The 20,000-nt window shown below is 49.5% G+C and overlaps 1 protein-coding gene across 1 annotated transcript in view; it reads left to right on the plus strand.

Annotated features, from left to right (window-relative positions):
• LOC121844115 (dedicator of cytokinesis protein 1-like) overlaps positions 1-20,000 on the plus strand; it is a 73,008-nt gene that overhangs the window by 10,326 nt on the left and 42,682 nt on the right. Inside the window, exons 7-10 of the mRNA XM_042314006.1 lie at positions 4,788-4,945; positions 6,593-6,674; positions 12,863-12,998; positions 15,165-15,237. Coding sequence (XP_042169940.1) covers positions 4,788-4,945; positions 6,593-6,674; positions 12,863-12,998; positions 15,165-15,237 — 449 coding nt within the window. The remainder of the gene's footprint in view (positions 1-4,787; positions 4,946-6,592; positions 6,675-12,862; positions 12,999-15,164; positions 15,238-20,000) is intronic.

Below are 20,000 nucleotides of genomic sequence, written 5' to 3' on the forward strand. Positions count from 1 at the left end.
TTCCCTGCCCTCTCCTCTCTTTCCCTGCCGTCTCCTCTCTCCTTGCCCTCTTCTCTCTTTCCCTGCCCTCTCCTCTCTTTCCCTGCCCTCTCTTCTCTTTCCGTGCCCTCTCCTCTCTCTCCCCGCCCTCTCCTCTCTTTCCCTGCCCTCTCCTCTTTCCCTGCCCTCTCCTCTCTTTCCCTGCCCTCTCCTCTCTTTCCCTGCCCTCTCCTCTCTCTCCCTGCCACCTCTCCTCTCTGTCCCCGCCCTCTTGTCTCTCTCCCTGCCCTCTCCTCTCTTTCCCTGCCCTCTCCTCTCTTTCCCTGCCCTCTCCTCTCTTTCCCTGCCCTCTCCTCTCTTTCCCTGCCCTCTCCTCTCTCTCCCTGCCACCTCTCCTCTCTGTCCCCGCCCTCTTGTCTCTCTCCCTGCCCTCTCCTCTCTTTCCCTGCCCTCTCCTCTCTCTCCCTGCCCTCTCCTCTCTTTCCCTGCCCTCTCCTCTCTTTCCCTGCCCTCTCCTCTCTTTCCCTGCCCTCTCCTCTCTTTCCCTGCCCTCTCCTCTCTTTCCCTGCCCTCTCCTCTCTTTCCCTGCCCTCTCCTCTCTTTCCCTGCCCTCTCCTCTCTTTCCCTGCCCTCTCTTCTCTTTCCCTGCCCTCTCCTCTCTTTCCCTGCCCTCTCTTCTCTTTCCCTGCCCTCTCCTCTCTCTCCCTGCCACCTCTCCTCTCTGTCCCCGCCCTCTCGTCTCTCCCTGCCCTCTCCTCTCTTTCCCTGCCCTCTCCTCTCTTTCCCTGCCCTCTCCTCTCTTTCCCTGCCCTCTCCTCTCTTTCCCTGCCCTCTCCTCTCTTTCCCTGCCCTCTCCTCTCTTTCCCTGCCCTCTCTTCTCTTTCCCTGCCCTCTCCTCTCTCTCCCTGCCCTCTCCTCTCTTTCCCTGCCCTCTCCTCTCTTTCCCTGCCCTCTCCTCTCTTTCCCTGCCCTCTCCTCTCTTTCCCTGCCCTCTCCTCTCTTTCCCTGCCCTCTCCTCTCTTTCCCTGCCCTCTCCTCTCTTTCCCTGCCCTCTCCTCTCTTTCCCTGCCCTCTCCTCTCTCTCCCTGCCACCTCTCCTCTCTGTCCCCGCCCTCTTGTCTCTCTCCCTGCCCTCTCCTCTCTTTCCCTGCCCTTTCCTCTCTTTCCCTGCCCTCTCCTCTCTTTCCCTGCCCTCTCCTCTCTTTCCCTGCCCTCTCCTCTCTTTCCCTGCACTCTCCTCTCTCTCCCTGCCACCTCTCCTCTCTCTCCCCGCCCTCTCCTCTCTCTCCCCGCCCTCTCCTCTCTTTCCCTGCCCTCTCCTCTCTTTCCCTGCCCTCTCTTCTCTTTCCCTGCCCTCTCCTCTCTCTCCCTGCCACCTCTCCTCTCTCTCCCCGCCCTCTCCTCTCTTTCCCTGCCCTCTCCTCTCTCTCCCAGCCACCTCTCCTTTCTCTCCCCGCCACCTCTCCTCTCTCTCCCCGCCACCTCTCCTCTCTCTCCCCGCCACCTCTCCTCTCTCTCCCCCGCCACCTCTCCTCTCTCTCTCCCCGCCACCTCTCCTCTCTCTCTCCCCGCCACCTCTCCTCTCTCTCCCAGTCACCTCTCCTCTCTCTCCCAGCCACCTCTCCTCTCTCTCCCAGCCACCTCTCCTCTCTCTCTCCCCGCCACCTCTCCTCTCTCTCCCCCCGCCACCTCTCCTCTCTCTCCCCCCACCTCTCCTCTCTCTCCCCGCCACCTCTCCTCTCTCTCCCAGCCACCTCTCCTCTCTCTCCCAGCCACCTCTCCTCTCTCTCCCCGCCACCTCTCCTCTCTCTCCCCGCCACCTCTCATCTCTCTCCCCGCCACCTCTCCTCTCTCTCCCCCCACCTCTCCTCTCTCTCCCCCCACCTCTCCTTTCTCTCCCCGCCACCTCTCCTTTCTCTCCCCGCCACCTCTCCTCTCTCTCCCCCCACCTCTCCTTTCTCTCCCCGCCACCTCTCCTCTCTCTCCCCCCACCTCTCCTTTCTCTCCCCGCCACCTCTCCTCTCTTTCCCTGCACTCTCCTCTCTCTCCCTGCCACCTCTCCTCTCTCTCCCCGCCCTCTCCTCTCTCTCCCCGCCCTCTCCTCTCTCTCCCCGCCACCTCTCCTCTCTCCCCCGCCACCTCTCCTCTCTTTCCCTGCCCTCTCCTCTCTCTCCCAGCCACCTCTCCTTTCTCTCCCCGCCACCTCTCCTCTCTCTCCCCGCCACCTCTCCTCTCTCTCCCCGCCACCTCTCCTCTCTCTCCCCCGCCACCTCTCCTCTCTCTCTCCCCGCCACCTCTCCTCTCTCTCTCCCCGCCACCTCTCCTCTCTCTCCCCGCCAGCTCTCCTCTCTCTCCCCCCCACCTCTCCTCTCTCTCTCCCCGCCACCTCTCCTCTCTCTCTCCCCGCCACCTCTCCTCTCTCTCTCCCCGCCACCTCTCCTCTCTCTCCCAGCCACCTCTCCTCTCTCTCCCAGCCACCTCTCCTCTCTCTCTCCCCGCCACCTCTCCTCTCTCTCCCCCGCCACCTCTCCTCTCTCTCTCCCCCACCTCTCCTCTCTCTCTCCCCGCCACCTCTCCTCTCTCTCCCAGCCACCTCTCCTCTCTCTCCCAGCCACCTCTCCTCTCTCTCCCCGCCACCTCTCCTCTCTCTCCCCGCCACCTCTCATCTCTCTCCCCGCCACCTCTCCTCTCTCTCCCCCCACCTCTCCTCTCTCTCCCCCCACCTCTCCTTTCTCTCCCCGCCACCTCTCCTTTCTCTCCCCGCCACCTCTCCTCTCTCTCCCCCCACCTCTCCTTTCTCTCCCCGCCACCTCTCCTCTCTCTCCCCCCACCTCTCCTTTCTCTCCCCCGCCACCTCTCCTCTCTCTCCCCCCACCTCTCCTTTCTCTCCCCGCCACCTCTCCTCTCTCTCCCCGCCACCTCTCCTCTCTCTCCCCGCCACCTCTCCTTTCTCTCCCCGCCACCTCTCCTCTCTCTCCCCGCCACCTCTCCTCTCTCTCCCCGCCACCTCTCCTCTCTCTCCCCCACCTCTCCTCTCTCTCCCCCCCACCCTCCTCTCTCTCCCCGCCACCTCTCCTTCTCTCCCTGCCACCTCTCCTTTCTCTCCCCGCCACCTCTCCTCTCTCTCCCCGCCACCTCTCCTCTCTCTCTCCCCCCACCTCTCCTCTCTCTCCCCCCACCTCTCCTCTCTCTCCCCCCACCTCTCCTCTCTCTCCCCCCACCTCTCCTCTCTCTCCCCCCACCTCTCCTCTCTCTCCCCCACCTCTCCTCTCTCTCCCCCCACCTCTCCTCTCTCTCTCCCCGCCACCTCTCCTCTCTCTCTCCCCGCCACCTCTCCTCTCTCTCTCCCCCCACCTCTCCTCTCTCTCCCCGCCACCTCTCCTCTCTCTCCCCCGCCACCTCTCCTCTCTCTCCCCCGCCACCTCTCCTCTTCTCTCCCCCCCGCCACCTCTCCTCTTTCTCCCCCCACCTCTCCTTTCTCTCCCCCCACCTCTCCTTTCTCTCCCCGCCACCTCTCCTCTCTCTCCCCCCAGCTCTCCTTTCTCTCCCCCCACCTCTCCTTTCTCTCCCCGCCACCTCTCCTCTCTCTCCCCGCCACCTCTCCTCTCTCTCCCCCCCACCTCTCCTCTCTCTCCCCCAGCTCTCCTCTCTCTCCCCGCCACCTCTCCTTTCTCTCCCGCCACCTCTCCTTTCTCTCCCCGCCACCTCTCCTCTCTCCCCGCCACCTCTCCTCTCTCCCCCCACCTCCTCTCTCTCCCCCCACCTCTCCTCTCTCTCCCCGCCACCTCTCTCTCTCCCCCCCCCGCTCTCCTCTCTCTCTCCCTGCCTGAATCTACATCCTAAATTGCACCCTATTCCCTATATAATGCACTACTTCTGACCAGGGCCCTATAGGGATTATGGTACCACATGAAGTGACTCTAAATTCTTTAAGTGCCCTTCAGCTATGAGGAGTCATCTTGTGAGACCCTTCCATCTCTGCCTTTGTGTATACATGGAGTGATATTACATTGTCTCAGGTCACCACCATGAATGTTAATGCCTTCTTTCAGATGTTTCTTTAAGGGCTTTGTGAATTTGAATCAGAACTAGCACCTCTTCTCAAAATCATTATCACGTACAGTACCAGTCATTCAGGGATTTTATTTATTTTTTAAACTATTTTCTACATTGTAAAATAATAGTGAAGACATCAAAACTATGAAATAAAACATATGGAATCATGTAGTGACCAAAAAAAGTGTTAAACAAATCAAAATATGTTTTATATATTAGTTTCTTCAAAGTAGCCACCTTTTGCCTTGATTTTCACACTCTTGGCATTCTCTCAACCAGCTTCACCTGGAATTATTTTCCAACAGTCTTGAAGGAGTAGTAACCCAGGCACTATCCAGTCTGACTGTTGGGGAATAACAGTCTAGTCACTGTCCAGTCTAATGAAGATGGGTCTGACTGATGGGGAATTAACAGTCCAGTCTAATGAAGATGGGTCTGACTGATGGGGAATAACAGTCTAGTCTAATGAAGATGGGTCTGACTGATGGGGAATAACAGTCTAGTCACTGTCCAGTCTAATGAAGATGGATCTGACTAATGGGGAATAACAGTCCAGTCACTGTGTCCGTCCTCAGTGCTGAAAACTAGCTAAGAGTCCCCTTCAAATGTCTCTCTTGTGTGTGATTCTCAACCTTCTTTAACCTTCATAGGCCCGTGGCCCAGATGATATGACAGTCAGGCTAGGGAAGACTACTGGACCCCTGTATTAAATACAACATCTCTGTTTCCTCCTCCTCCTCTCCCTGGGACAGTCTCAGAAACAGAATGTAGATCTGAGCAGGCAGGCCAAGTTCGCCCAGACACCGTCCTTCGCTCTCTTCGTCACCCTGAAGAACGTGGTGTGTAAGATCGGAGAAGATGCAGAGGTCCTCATGTCGCTCTACGACCCTGTTGAGTCAAAGTTCATCAGGTATGTAACCTCCTATGACGTCATAGGTTTTAAAGGTCATCGCGTACAGTACATCGAGCCCATAGGGAGAGCGTTGCATTGTGGGTTTTGTAGTCGACTTGAGCTTCAACAGATTTCCGCAACGATTTTCACAAGTTACTACCAAACTTATCATAACGACAAATTGAAACATTTACAAAAAAATATTGTACTTATTTAACACTGTACATTATAGGAATTAGTTGTTTTGAATTGTTTCTTTTAAGGTTAAAGGTCATCAGGTATGTTCCTCTGTGACCCTCTGAGGGTTAAAGTTTATCAGGTATGCCAAGGGTCGCAAGAGTTCTGGACACTTTCTCAAATTTCCCAGGTTTTCCTGAAATCCCGGTTAGAGGATTCCCTCCCTGGTTAGAGGATTCCCTCCCTGGTTAGAGGATTCCCTCCCTGGTTAGAGGATTCCCTCCCTGGTTAGAGGATTCCCTCCCTGGTTAGAGGATTCCCTCCCCGGTTAGAGGATTCCCTCCCTGGTTAGAGGATTCCCTCCCTGGTTAGAGGATTCCCTCCCTGGTTAGAGGATTCCCTCCCTGGTTAGAGGATTCCCTCCTGGTTAGAGGATTCCCTCCCTGGTTAGAGGATTCCCTCCCTGGTTAGAGGATTCCCTCCCGGTTAGAGGGTCCCCTCCCCGGTTAGAGGGTTCCCTCCCCGGTTAGAGGGTCCCCTCCCCGGTTAGAGGGTCCCCTCCCGGTTAGAGGGTCCCCTCCCCGGTTAGAGGGTCCCCTCCCCGGTTAGAGGGTCCCCTCCCCGGTTAGAGGGTCCCCTCCCCGGTTAGAGGGTCCCCCCCCGGTTAGAGGGTCCCCTCCCGGTTAGAGCCTCCCCTCCCCGGTTGGAGCATTCCCTCCCCGGTTAGAGCCTCCCCTCCCCCGGTTAGAGGGTTCCCTCCCGGTTAGAGCCTCCCCGGTTAGAGCCTTCCCTCCCCGGTTAGAGCCTCCCCGGTTAGAGCCTTCCCTCCCTGGTTGGGCATTCCCTCCCTGGTTAGAGCCTCCCGGTTAGAGCCTCCCGGTTAGAGCCTTCCCTCCCCGGTTAGAGGGTTCCCTCCCCGGTTAGAGCCTCCCCGGTTAGAGCCTTCCCTCCCCGGTTAGAGCCTCCCCGGTTAGAGCCTCCCCTCCCTGGTTGGAGCATTCCCTCCCTGGTTAGAGCCTCCCTCCCCGGTTAGAGGGTTCCCTCCCCGGTTAGAGCCTCCCCGGTTAGAGATTTCCCCGGTTAGAGCCTCCCCGGTTAGAGCCTTCCCTCCCCGGTTAGAGCGTTCCCTCCCCGGTTAGAGCCTCCCCTCCCCGGTTAGAGGGTTCCCTCCCCGGTTAGAGGGTTCCCTCCCTGGTTATTTCCTCACTATTGTGGGAATCCTCTCATCAGGATTTCTGGAGAACCTCTGAATCATGGGAATAGTACTGTCCTAGGCCCGAGTGCAGAGCCAGGAACGTTACAGCACCGACCCAGCTGCCAGCCTGCCTGGGGGTTCTCTCTTGTTCCGGGATACTGTTCAGGAAACGTCTCATCTGTGTACGACATTAGTCAGTCGATTGTCATTTGATCATCTTGAGACTAGAGTTGATTTGTGATGCCAGATTGTAAAGCTAAAATGTTGATATCGGTTCTTCCCCTCCTCCCCAGTGAGAATTACCTGGTGCGATGGTCCAGTCAAGGCCTGGTGAAAGATATAGACCAGCTACATAACCTGAGATCAGTCTTCACTGTGAGTATATGTAGATATAGACCAGCTACATAACCTGAGATCAGTCTTCACTGTGAGTATATGTAGATATAGACCAGCTACATAACCTGAGATCAGTCTTCACTGTGAGTATATGTAGATATAGACCAGCTACATAACCTGAGATCAGTCTTCACTGTGAGTATATGTAGATATAGACCAGCTACATAACCTGAGATCAGTCTTCACCGTGAGTATATGTAGATATAGACCAGCTACATAACCTGAGATCAGTCTTCACTGTGAGTATATGTAGATATAGACCAGCTACATAACCTGAGATCAGTCTTCACTGTGAGTATATGTAGATATAGACCAGCTACATCTGAGATCAGTCTTCACCGTGAGTATATGTAGATATAGACCAGCTACATAACCTGAGATCAGTCTTCACTGTGAGTATATGTAGATATAGACCAGCTACATAACCTGAGATCAGTCTTCACCGTGAGTATATGTAGATATAGACCAGCTACATAACCTGAGATCAGTCTTCACTGTGAGTATATGTAGATATAGACCAGCTACATAACCTGAGATCAGTCTTCACTGTGAGTATATGTAGATATAGACCAGCTACATAACCTGAGATCAGTCTTCACTGTGAGTATATGTAGATATAGACCAGCTACATAACCTGAGATCAGTCTTCACTGTGAGTATATGTAGATATAGACCAGCTCCATAACCTGAGATCAGTCTTCACCGTGAGTATATGTAGATATAGACCAGCTACATAACCTGAGATCAGTCTTCACTGTGAGTATATGTAGAGTGTTGGCTGCTACTGCACGGTTGTTTACCCAGACCTGTCTTGAGGGATGTCGGTGTGTGTGTGTCTGTTTACCCCCGTTTGGGCGGCTGTGTTTGTTAAGCTCCCCAGCTCTGAAAGAAAGAGGACGACCCAGAGCGACCCGGTTTGTTTGTCAAAGGTCACCTCTCTACTAATGGCTGGCTAAGGGCAGCCCGGGTCACCAAGCGCCTACGTACGACAAGCTAGTTGGCGCCCGCTACTCCACTCGCTACACTGGCGGCACAGCATGGATCACAGCAGGACATGAACCATGGACACAATTAAATAGGGAGTTCAAGCAATTCGGGAGTGAAAACGGCCTCCTTAACAAAAATGTATCCTCCTTTGAAAAGGTTCTCTCAGCCTGGTGGTGTTACTGCTGCAGCCTAATAAACAGATCAGCCTGGTGGTGTTACTGCTGTAGCCTAATAAACTGATCAGCCTGGTGGTGTTACTGCTGCAGCCTAATAAACAGATCAGCCTGGTGGTGTTACTGCTGTAGCCTAATAAACAGATCAGCCTGGTGGTGTTACTGCTGCAGCCTAATAAACAGATCAGCCTGGTGGTGTTACTGCTGCAGCCTAATAAACAGATCAGCCTGGTGGTGTTACTGCTGCAGCCTAAAAAACAGATCAGCCTGGTGGTGTTACTGCTGCAGCCTAATAAACAGATCAGCCTGGTGGTGTTACTGCTGCAGCCTAAAAACAGATCAGCCTGGTGGTGTTACTGCTGCAGTCTAAAAACAGATCAGCCTGGTGGTGTTACTGCTGCAGTCTAAAAAACAGATCAGCCTGGTGGTGTTCCTGCTGCAGCCTAATAAACAGATCAGCCTGGTGGTGGTACTGCTGCAGTCTAATAAACAGATCAGCCTGTAGTGTTACTGCTATAGCCTAATAAACAGATCAGCCTGGTGGTGTTACTGCTGCAGCCTAATAAACAGATCAGCCTGGTGGTGTTACTGCTGCAGCCTAATAAACAGATCAGCCTGGTGGTGTTACTGCTGAAGTCTAAAAAACAGATCAGCCTGGTGGTGTTACTGCTGCAGCCTAAAAACAGATCAGCCTGGTGGTGTTCCTGCTGCAGCCTAATAAACAGATCAGCCTGGTGGTGTTACTGCTGCAGCCTAATAAACAGATCAGCCTGGTGGTGTTACTGCTGCAGCCTAATAAACAGATCAGCCTGGTGGTGTTACTGCTGCAGCCTAATAAACAGATCAGCCTGTGGTGTTACTGCTGCAGCCTAATAAACAGATCAGATCAGCTAATAAACAGATCAGCCTGTAGTGTTACTGCTGTAGCCTAATAAACAGATCAGCCTGGTGGTGTTACTGCTGCAGCCTAATAAACAGATCAGCCTGGTGGTGTTACTGTTAAACTGCTGCAGTCTAATAAACAGATCAGCCTGGTGGGTGTTACTGCTGCAGCCTAATAAACAGATCAGCCTGGTGGTGTTACTGCTGCAGCCTAATAAACAGATCAGCCTGGTGGTGTTACTGCTGCAGCCTAAAAACAGATCAACCTGGTGGTGTTACTGCTGCAGCCTAATAAACAGATCAGCCTGGTGGTGTTACTGCTGCAGCCTAATAAACAGATCAGCCTGGTGGTGTTACTGCTGCAGCCTAATAAACAGATCAGCCTGGTGGTGTACTGCTGCAGCCTAATAAACAGATCAGCCTGGTGGTGTTACTGCTGCAGCCTAATAAACAGATCAACTGCTGCAGCCTAATAAACAGATCAGCCTGGTGGTGTTACTGCTGCAGCCTAATAAACAGATCAGCCTGGTGGTGTTACTGCTGCAGCCTAATAAACAGATCAGCCTGGTGGTGTTACTGCTGCAGTCTAAAAACAGATCAGCCCTGGTGGTGTTACTGCTGCAGCCTAATAAACAGATCGGCCTGGTGGTGTTACTGCTGCAGCCTAATAAACAGATCAGCCTGGTGGTGGTGTTACTGCTGCAGCCTAATAAACAGATCAGCCTGGTGGTGTTACTGCTGCAGCCTAATAAACAGATCAGCCTGGTGGTGTTACTGCTGCAGCCTAATAAACAGATCAGCCTGGTGGTGTTACTGCTGCAGTCTAATAAACAGATCAGCCTGGTGGTGTTACTGCTGCAGCCTAATAAACAGATCAGCCTGGTGGTGTTACTGCTGCAGTCTAAAAAACAGATCAGCCTGGTGGTGTTACTGCTGCAGTCTAAAAAACAGATCAGCCTGCTGGTGTTCCTGCTGCAGCCTAATAAACAGATCAGCCTGGTGGTGTTCCTGCTGCAGCCTAATAAACAGATCAGCCTGGTGGTGTTACTGCTGCAGCCTAATAAACAGATCAGCCTGGTGGTGTAACTGCTGCAGCCTAATAAACAGATCAGCCTGGTGGTGTTACTGCTGCAGCCTAATAAACAGATCAGCCTGGTGGTGTTACTGCTGCAGTCTAAAAAACAGATCAGCCTGGTGGTGTTACTGCTGCAGTCTAATAAACAGATCAGCCTGGTGGTGTTACTGCTGCAGCCTAATAAACAGATCAGCCTGGTGGTGTTACTGCTGCAGCCTAATAAACAGATCAGCCTGGTGCAGTGCCTGGTGGTGTTACTGCTGCAGCCTAATAAACAGATCAGCCTGGTGGTGTTACTGCTGCAGTCTAAAAACAGATCAGCCTGGTGGTGTTACTGCTGCAGTCTAAAAAACAGATCAGCCTGGTGGTGTTCCTGCTGCAGCCTAATAAACAGATCAGCCTGGTGGTGTTCCTGCTGCAGCCTAATAAACAGATCAGCCTGGTGGTGTTACTGCTGCAGCCTAATAAACAGATCAGCCTGGTGGTGTAACTGCTGCAGCCTAATAAACAGATCAGCCTGGTGGTGTTCCTGCTGCAGCCTAATAAACAGATCAGCCTGGTGGTGTTACTGCTGCAGTCTAAAAACAGATCAGCCTGGTGGTGTTACTGCTGCAGTCTAAAAAACAGATCAGCCTGGTGGTGTTCCTGCTGCAGCCTAATAAACAGATCAGCCTGGTGGTGTTCCTGCTGCAGCCTAATAAACAGATCAGCCTGGTGGTGTTACTGCTGCAGCCTAATAAACAGATCAGCCTGGTGGTATTACTGCTGCAGCCTAATAAACAGATCAGCCTGGTGGTGTTACTGCTGCAGCCTAATAAACAGATCAGCCTGGTGGTGGTGTTACTGCTGCAGCCTAAAAAAACAGATCAGCCTGGTGGTGTTACTGCTGCAGCCTAAAAACAGATCAGCCTGGTGGTGTTACTGCTGCAGCCTAAAAACAGATCAGCCTGGTGGTGTTACTGCTGCAGTCTAAAAAACAGATCAGCCTGGTGGTGTTACTGCTGCAGCCTAAAAAACAGATCAGCCTGGTGGTGTTACTGCTGCAGCCTAATAAACAGATCAGCCTGGTGGTGTTCCTGCTGCAGCCTAATAAACAGATCAGCCTGGTGGTATTACTTCTGTAGCCTAATAAACAGATCAGCCTGGTGGTGTAACTGCTGCAGCCTAATAAACAGATCAGCCTGGTGGTGTTACTGCTGCAGGGGGTGTAGTGTAAAGGAACACTCGGGAAGTACTGTTACCAAGGTAATACTGACTCATTAATTCACTGTGTTGGGCAGTACTGTTACCAAGGTAATACTGACTCATTCACTGTGTTGGGCAGTACTGTTACCAAGGCGTCGCTCCGTGGTCATACTGCAGCATAGCTCCGTGGTCATACTGCAGCATAGCTCCGTGGTCATACTGCAGCATAGCTCCGTGGTCATACTGCAGCATAGCTCCGTGGTCATACTGCAGCTCCGTGGTAACAATGTAGCTCCGTGGTCATACTGTAACTCCGTGGTCATACTGCAGCTCCGTGGTCATACTGCAGCTCCGTGGTCATACTGCAGCTCCGTGGTCATACTGCAGCGTCGCTCTGTGGTCATACTGCAGCGTAGCTCCGTGGTCATACTGCAGCTCCGTGGTCATACTGCAGCGTCGCTCTGTGGTCATACTGCAGCGTAGCTCCGTGGTCATACTGCAGCTCCGTGGTAACACTGTAGCTCCGTGGTAACACTAGCTCCGTGGTCATACTGCAGCGTAGCTCCGTGGTAACACTGTAGCACTGTCATACTGCAGCTCCGTGGTAACACTGTAGCTCTGCGGTCATACTGCAGCGTAGCTCCGTGGTCATACTGTAACTCCGTGGTAACACTGTAGCTCTGTGGTCATACTGCAGCTCCGTGGTAACACTGTAGCTCCGTGGTCATACTGCAGCTCCGTGGTAACACTGTAGCTCCGTGGTCATACTGCAGCTCCGTGGTAACACTGTACCTCCGTGGTCATACTGCAGCTCCGTGGTAACACTGTAGCTCCGTGGTAACACTGTAGCTCCGTGGTAACACTGTAGCTCCGTGGTAACACTGTAGCTCCGTGGTCATACTGCAGCGTAGCTCTGTGGTAACACTAGCATAGTTCCGTGGTCATACTGCAGCGCAGCTCCGTGGTCATACTGCAGCTCCGTGGTCATACTGTAGCGTAGTTCCGTGGTCATACTGCCGCGCAGCTCCGTGGTCATACTGCAGCGCAGCTCTGTGGTAACACTAGCATAGTTCCGTGGTCATACTGCAGCGCAGCTCCGTGGTCATACTGTAGCTCCGTGGTCATACTGCAGCTCCGTGGTCATACTGTAGCGTAGTTCCGTGGTCATACTGCAGCGCAGCTCCGTGGTCATACTGCAGCTCCGTGGTCATACTGCAGCACCGTGGTCATACTGTAGCTCCGTGGTCATACTGCAGCTCCGTGGTCATACTGTAGCGTAGTTCCGTGGTCATACTGCAGCTCCGTGGTCATACTGCAGCTCCGTGGTAATATGGAATAGCTTCACTCTTTCTCAGTGTTTCCTCATCCTGGTCCTGGGGACTTAAAGGGGGGTTTGTTTGTTGTTCCCGACACATCCCGTTCAACTCATCTCTTTCATCTAGCTTTCATCCAGGTGTGTAGTACTAGAGCAACAACTAAAATGTGTACCCCCCCCACTTCTATCTACAATGAAAAAATAAATGAAGTGTTGGTCCCATGTTTCATGCGCTGAAATAAAATATCCCAGAAATGTTCCACTGGCACAAAAAAACCTGTTTACATCTCTGTTAGTGAGCGACTTCTCCTTTGACCAGTTAAACCATCTGTCAGGTGTGGCATATCAACACACTGATTTAAACAGCATCATCATTACACAATTGTTGTAATGTTGTGTTTCTATTATTTGATCAGTATAAATTATTTGTTTCCCGATTTGTAACTGAAGTTGTGTAGGAATACAAGACGTTTACAGGTACACCAGGGTGGTTTTGCTCCTCCCAATACACCACCACTGAGTCTATTGGTTGTCGTCGTTCCCCCCCCAGGACCTTGGCAGTGAGGATTTAAAGAGAGAGAAGATCAGCTTTGTGTGCCAGATCGTTAGAGTCGGACGGATGGAGCTACGTGACAACAACACCAAGAAGCTGACCTCTGGGCTGAGGAGACCCTTTGGAGTGGCAGGTAAACCGGCCGTGTCTTTAAACCCAGAGACTACTGGAACTAGCCTGGGAACCGGTCTGTTTGTGCTAACATTCCTCTGTCTCTATCAGTAACAGAGACTACTGGAACTAGCCTGGGTACCGGTCTGTTTGTGTTAACATTCCTCTCTGTCTCTATCAGTAACAGAGACTAGTGGAACTAGCCTGGGTACCGGTCTGTTTGTCTCTAACAGTAACAGACTCTATCAGTAACAGAGACTACTGGAACTATGTCCTACCAGTACCAGTCTGTTTGCATTAACATCTATACTATCTGTCTCTATCAGTAACAGACTGCTATAGCATTGACCTTCTATACTATATGTCTCTATCAGTAACAGACTGCTATAGCATTGACCTTCTATACTATATGTCTCTATCAGTAACAGACTGCTATAGCATTGACCTTCTATACTATATGTCTCTATCAGTAACAGACTGCTATAGCATTGACCTTCTATACTATATGTCTCTATCAGTAACAGACTGCTATAGCATTGACATCTATACTATACTATATGTCTCTAACAGTAACAGACTGCTATAGCATTGACTTTCTATACTATATCCTGTCTCTAACAGTAACAGACTGCTATAGCATTGACTTTCTATACTATATGTCCTGTCTCTATCAGTAACAGACTGCTATAGCATTGATCTTCTATACTATATGTCCTGTCTCTATCAGTAACAGACTGCTATAGCATTGATCTTCTATACTATATGTCTCTAACAGTAACAGACTGCTATAGCATTGACCTTCTATACTATATGTCTCTATCAGTAACAGACTGCTATAGCATTGACCTTCTATACTATGTCTCTATCAGTAACAGACTGCTATAGCATTGATCTTCTATACTATATATCCTGTCTCTAACAGTAACAGACTGCTATAGCATTGACCTTCTATACTATATGTCCTGTCTCTATCAGTAACAGACTGCTATAGCATTGACTTTCTATACTATATGTCTCTATCAGTAACAGACTGCTATAGCATTGACTTTCTATACTATATGTCTCTATCAGTAACAGACTGCTATAGCATTGACTTTCTATACTATATGTCTCTATCAGTAACAGACTGCTATAGCATTGACCTTCTATACTATATGTCTCTATCAGTAACAGACTGCTATAGCATTGACCTTCTATACTATATGTTCTGTCTCTATCAGTAACAGACTGCTATAGCATTGACCTTCTATACTATGTTCTGTCTCTATCAGTAACAGACTGCTATAGCATTGACCTTCTATACTATATGTTCTGTCTCTAACAGTAACAGACTGCTATAGCATTGACCTTCTATACTATATGTCTCTATCAGTAACAGACTGCTATAGCATTGACTTTCTATATGTCTCTAACAGTAACAGACTGCTATAGCATTGACCTTCTATACTATATGTCCCGTCTCTATCAGTAACAGACTGCTATAGCATTGACCTTCTATACTATATGTTCTGTCTCTAACAGTAACAGACTGCTATAGCATTGACTTTCTATACTATATGTCTCTATCAGTAACAGACTGCTATAGCATTGACCTTCTATACTATATGTCTTTATCAGTAACAGACTGCTATATCATTGACCTTCTATACTATATGTCTCTATCAGTAACAGACTGCTATATCATTGACCTTCTATACTATATGTCCTGTCTCTAACAGTAACAGACTGCTATAGCATTGATCTTCTATACTATATGTCCCATCTCTACCAGTAACAGACTGCTATAGCATTGACCTTCTATACTATATGTCCTGTCTCTAACAGTAACAGACTGCTATAGCATTGACCTTCTATACTATATGTCCTGTCTCTATCAGTAACAGACTGCTATAGCATTGACCTTCTATACTATATGGCCTGTCTATCAGTAACAGACTGCTATAGCATTGACCTTCTATACTACATGTCTTTATCAGTAACAGACTGCTATATCATTGACCTTCTATACTATATGTCCTGTCTCTATCAGTAACAGACTGCTATAGCATTGACCTTCTATACTATATGTCCCGTCTCTATCAGTAACAGACTGCTATAGCATTGACCTTCTATACTATATGTCCTGTCTCTAACAGTAACAGACTGCTATAGCATTGACCTTCTATACTATATGTCCTGTCTCTAACAGTAATGGATGTGACTGACATCATAACAGGCAAGATGGATGATGAGGACAAGCAGTATTTCATCCCCTTCCAGCCGTGAGTATGAAATATGAATAACACACACTCTCTCTCATCCATTACATCACCATAACACAGTGCACTATGTCATAAAACCCGTGTCGATGTCTCTGTTCCTACTTGATCATGGGGAGATGTTCTATAAACACAACACATATGGACCAGAACATAATGGAGTTCATGGTGGGACCTCTATGGACCAGAACATACTGGACCTCTATGGACCAGAACATACTGGACCTCTATGGTAGGACCTCTATGGACCTCTATGGACCAGAACATAATGGACCTCTATGGACCAGAACATACTGGACCTCTATGGTAGGACCTCTATGGACCAGAACATACTGGACCTCTATGGACCAGAACATACTGGACCTCTATGGTAGGACCTCTATGGACCAGAACATACTGGACCTCTATGGACCAGAACATACTGGACCTCTATGGACCAGAACTGGACCTCTATGGTGGACCTCTATGGACCAGAACATACTGGACCTCTATGGACCAGAACATACTGGACCTCTATGGACCAGAACATACTGGACCTCTATGGACCAGAACATACTGGACCTCTATGGTAGGACCTCTATGGACCAGAACATACTGGACCTCTATGGACCAGAACATACTGGACCTCTATGGACCAGAACATACTGGACCTCTATGGACCAGAACATACTGGACCTCTATGGACCAGAACATACTGGACCTCTATGGTAGGACCTCTATGGACCAGAACATACTGGACCTCTATGGGAACATACTGGACCTCTATGGACCAGAACATACTGGACCTCTATGGACCAGAACATACTGGACCTCTATGGACCAGAACATACTGGACCTCTATGGACCAGAACATACTGGACCTCTATGGTAGGACCTCTATGGACCAGAACATACTGGAGGTCTATGGACCAGAACATACTGGAGGTCTATGGACCAGAACATACTGGAGGTCTATGGACCAGAACATACTGGAGGTCTATGGACCAGAACATACTGGAGGTCTATGGACCAGAACATACTGGAGGTCTATGGACCAGAACATACTGGAGGTCTATGGACCAGAACATACTGGAGGTCTATGGACCAGAACATACTGGAGGTCTATGGACCAGAACATACTGGAGGTCTATGGTGGGACCTCTGGACCAGAACATACTGGAGGTCTATGGTAGGACCTCTATGGATCAGAACATACTGGAGGTCTATGGTAGGACCTTAATGGACCAGAACATACTGGAGGTCTATGGACCAGAACATAATGGACCTCTATGGACCAGAACATAATGGATCTATGGACCAGAACATAATGGACCTCTATGGACCAGAACATAATGGACCTCTATGGACCAGAACATACTGGAGGTCTATGGTAGGATCTCTATGGACCAGAACATACTGGAGGTCTATGGACCAGAACATACTGGAGGTCTATGGACCAGAACATACTGGAGGTCTATGGACCAGAACATACTGGAGGTCTATGGACCAGAACATACTGGAGGTCTATGGACCAGAACATTAGTCTACGTTAGGGTCATACTCTGACCTCTATGGACCAGAACATTAGTCTACGTTAGGGTCATACTCTGGCCTCAATGGACCAGAACATTAGTCTATGTTAGGGTAGTACATTAGTTCCTGCTAAGGCAGCAGCTACTCTTCCTGGGGTTTATTATGGATCCCCATTAGTTCCTGCCAAGGCAGCAGCTACTCTTCCTGGGGTTTATTTTGGATCCCCATTAGTTCCTGTTAAGGCAGCAGCTACTCTTCCTGGGGTTTATTTTGGATCCCCATTAGCTCCTGCCAAGGCAGCAGCTACTCTTCTGGGGTTTATTTTGATCCCCATTAGCTCCTGCCAAGGCAGCAACTACTCTTCCTGGGGTTTATTTTGGATCCCCATTAGCTCCTGCCAAGGCAGCAGCTACTCTTCCTGGGGTTTATTATGGATCCCCATTAGCTCCTGCCAAGGCAGCAGCTACTCTTCCTGGGGTTTATTATGGATCCCCATTAGTTCCTGCCAAGGCAGCAGCTACTCTTCCTGGGGTTTATTATGGATCCCCATTAGTTCCTGCCAAGGCAGCAGCTACTCTTCCTGGGGTTTATTATGGATCCCCATGAGTTCCTGTCAAGGCAGCAGCTACACTTCCTGGGGGTTATTATGGATCCCCATTAGTTCCTGCCAAGGCAGCAGCTACTCTTCTTGGGGTTTATTTTGGATCCCCATTAGTTCCTGCCAAGGCAGCAGCTACTCTTCCTGGGGTTTATTATGGATCCCCATTAGTTCCTGCCAAGGCAGCAGCTACTCTTCCTGGGGTTTATTATGGATCCCCATTAGTTCCTGCCAAGGCAGCAGCTACTCTTCCTGGGGTTTATTTTGGATCCCCATTAGTTCCTGTTAAGGCAGCAGCTACTCTTCCTGGGGTTTATTGTGGATCCCCATTAGTTCCTGCCAAGGCAGCAGCTACTCTTCCTGGGGTTTATTATGGATCCCCATGAGTTCCTGCCAAGGCAGCAGCTACTCTTCCTTGGGTCTAAGCACAACATATAACATTATTACACCACTACATATCTACAATACAAAATGTGTAATACCAACCATACGACAATATTACAATGTATGTGTGTGTCTCTACCTTTTTGTTTGTGTCTCTCCACAGTTGCATAAGGTTTTGGTTGTTTTGTGTGATTGGTTGTCTATTTGAGCCAGTAAATGGGTCTTTACTATTCGTATGGAGGGGAATGACTGGAGCTTCCCTCCAGGCCTGAGGACACACACTCTCTACTAGGCTTAAATGGAAGATGTGGCATATTGGAAGTGGCAATATCGTCCACTATTATCCTCAGTAATTTTCCATCCAGATGGTCTGACCTCGGTGGCTTGTCATTTGTTGATAGACAACAATCATCTTTTCACCTCTTCCACACGGACTTTACGGAATCAGTCAGATATATATTTAGAGTTTGTTGCCGGCATGTCGTTCCCTATATAGTGCACTACTACCCTATAGGCCCTGGTCTAAAGTAGTGCACTACTACCCTATAGGTTCCTGGTCTAAAGTAGTGCACTACTACCCTATAGACCCTGGTCTAAAGTAGTGCACTACTACCCTATAGGCCCTGGTCTAAAGTAGTGCACTACTACCCTATAGGTTCCTGGACTAAAGTAGTGCACTACTACCCTATAGGCCCTGGTCTAAAGTAGTGCACTACTACCCTATAGGTCCTGGTCTAAAGTAGTGCACTACTACCCTATAGGTTCCTGGTCTAAAGTAGTGCACTACTACCCTATAGGTTCCTGGTCTAAAGTAGTGCACTACTACCCTATAAACCCTGGTCTAAAGTAGTGCACTACTACCCTATAAACCCTGGTCTAAAGTAGTGCACTACTACCCTATAGGCCCTGGTCTAAAGTAGTGCACTACTACCCTATAGGGTCCTGGTCTAAAGTAGTGCACTACTACCCTATAGGTCCTGGTCTAAAGTAGTGTACTTCCTGGTCCTGGTCTAAAGTAGTGCACTACTACCCTATAGGTCCTGGTCTAAAGTAGTGCACTACTACCCTATAAACCCTGGTCTAAAGTAGTGCACTACTACCCTAATAGGTTCCTGGTCTAAAGTAGTGCACTACTACCCTATAAACCCTGGTCTAAAGTAGTGCACTACTACCCTATAGACCCTGGTCTAAAGTAGTGTACTACTACCCTATAAACAGGGTAACAGGGTTGTTTTCAACCCTTCACACCTGATTTAATGTGCAGTTTATTACACTGTCCTATTACCTACATAGACCAGGTTTAAAGTAGTGCACTATATAGGGAATAGGGTGCCATAGTAGTGCACTATATAGGGAATAGGGTGCCATAGTAGTGCACTATATAGGGAATAGGTTGCCATTTGGGGCTCAGGCCCTCCACTATTCCACCGTGACTAAATTAAGGCGATCTCATTTGTTCCTGAGAGGATTCCATAATTGGAAATGGTTTAGGATGAGGCCCAAATGGCACCCTATTCCCTATATAGTGCACTACTATTCACCCCCAAATGGCACCCTATTCCCTATATAGTGCACGACTATTCATCCCCAAATGGCATCCTATTCCCTATATAGTGCACTACTATGGCACCCTATTCCCTATATAGTGCACTACTATTCACCCCAAATGGCACCCTATTCCCTATATAGTGAACGTGGTGAAGGATGTAAGGAAAAGTGTCATTTGGAACTCAGTCGTAGCTACCAATCAGTTTAGTTTAGTTGGCACGGTAGGCAGATCTCCTCAGTTAACAGCTCTATTTAGGAATATACATCATGGATTAGACTCCTCCCTCTCCACACACACACACACACACACACACACACACACACTGTCGTAGTGATAAATTTTTGTGATAGTTTCCTGAATAGCAGCTTTAGTTTTTAGCTAGGACCCTGTTCTAAGGCAAACTAAACAGGAAGTTACCGTTCCTGATAAAGGACTGTTTGATGTAACTATATAATTGGTTAGAGATCTCTGGCAAACAGCTTCGTTTTGGAGACGGAAATGGCCCTCACATTGTTAAAACAAAGGTTGAGATATAATGTCATGTTCTTCCTAGTGTTGCCGGGGGCAACATCTTTCCCTAAAAGACTTCGACCAGGGTTACAATGGCCTTTTCTAACCCAGTTTATTAATATTTAGTTGCTTTAAAGTCAACAGGAAGAGGAAACGGAGAGATGTTAGTCATGTTCAATGTTATTGCTGCTTTTTAATTCAATCTTATTCACT

Source organism: Oncorhynchus tshawytscha, unplaced genomic scaffold (assembly GCF_018296145.1).
Source record: "Oncorhynchus tshawytscha isolate Ot180627B unplaced genomic scaffold, Otsh_v2.0 Un_contig_11484_pilon_pilon, whole genome shotgun sequence".
Taxonomy (NCBI): domain Eukaryota; kingdom Metazoa; phylum Chordata; class Actinopteri; order Salmoniformes; family Salmonidae; genus Oncorhynchus; species Oncorhynchus tshawytscha.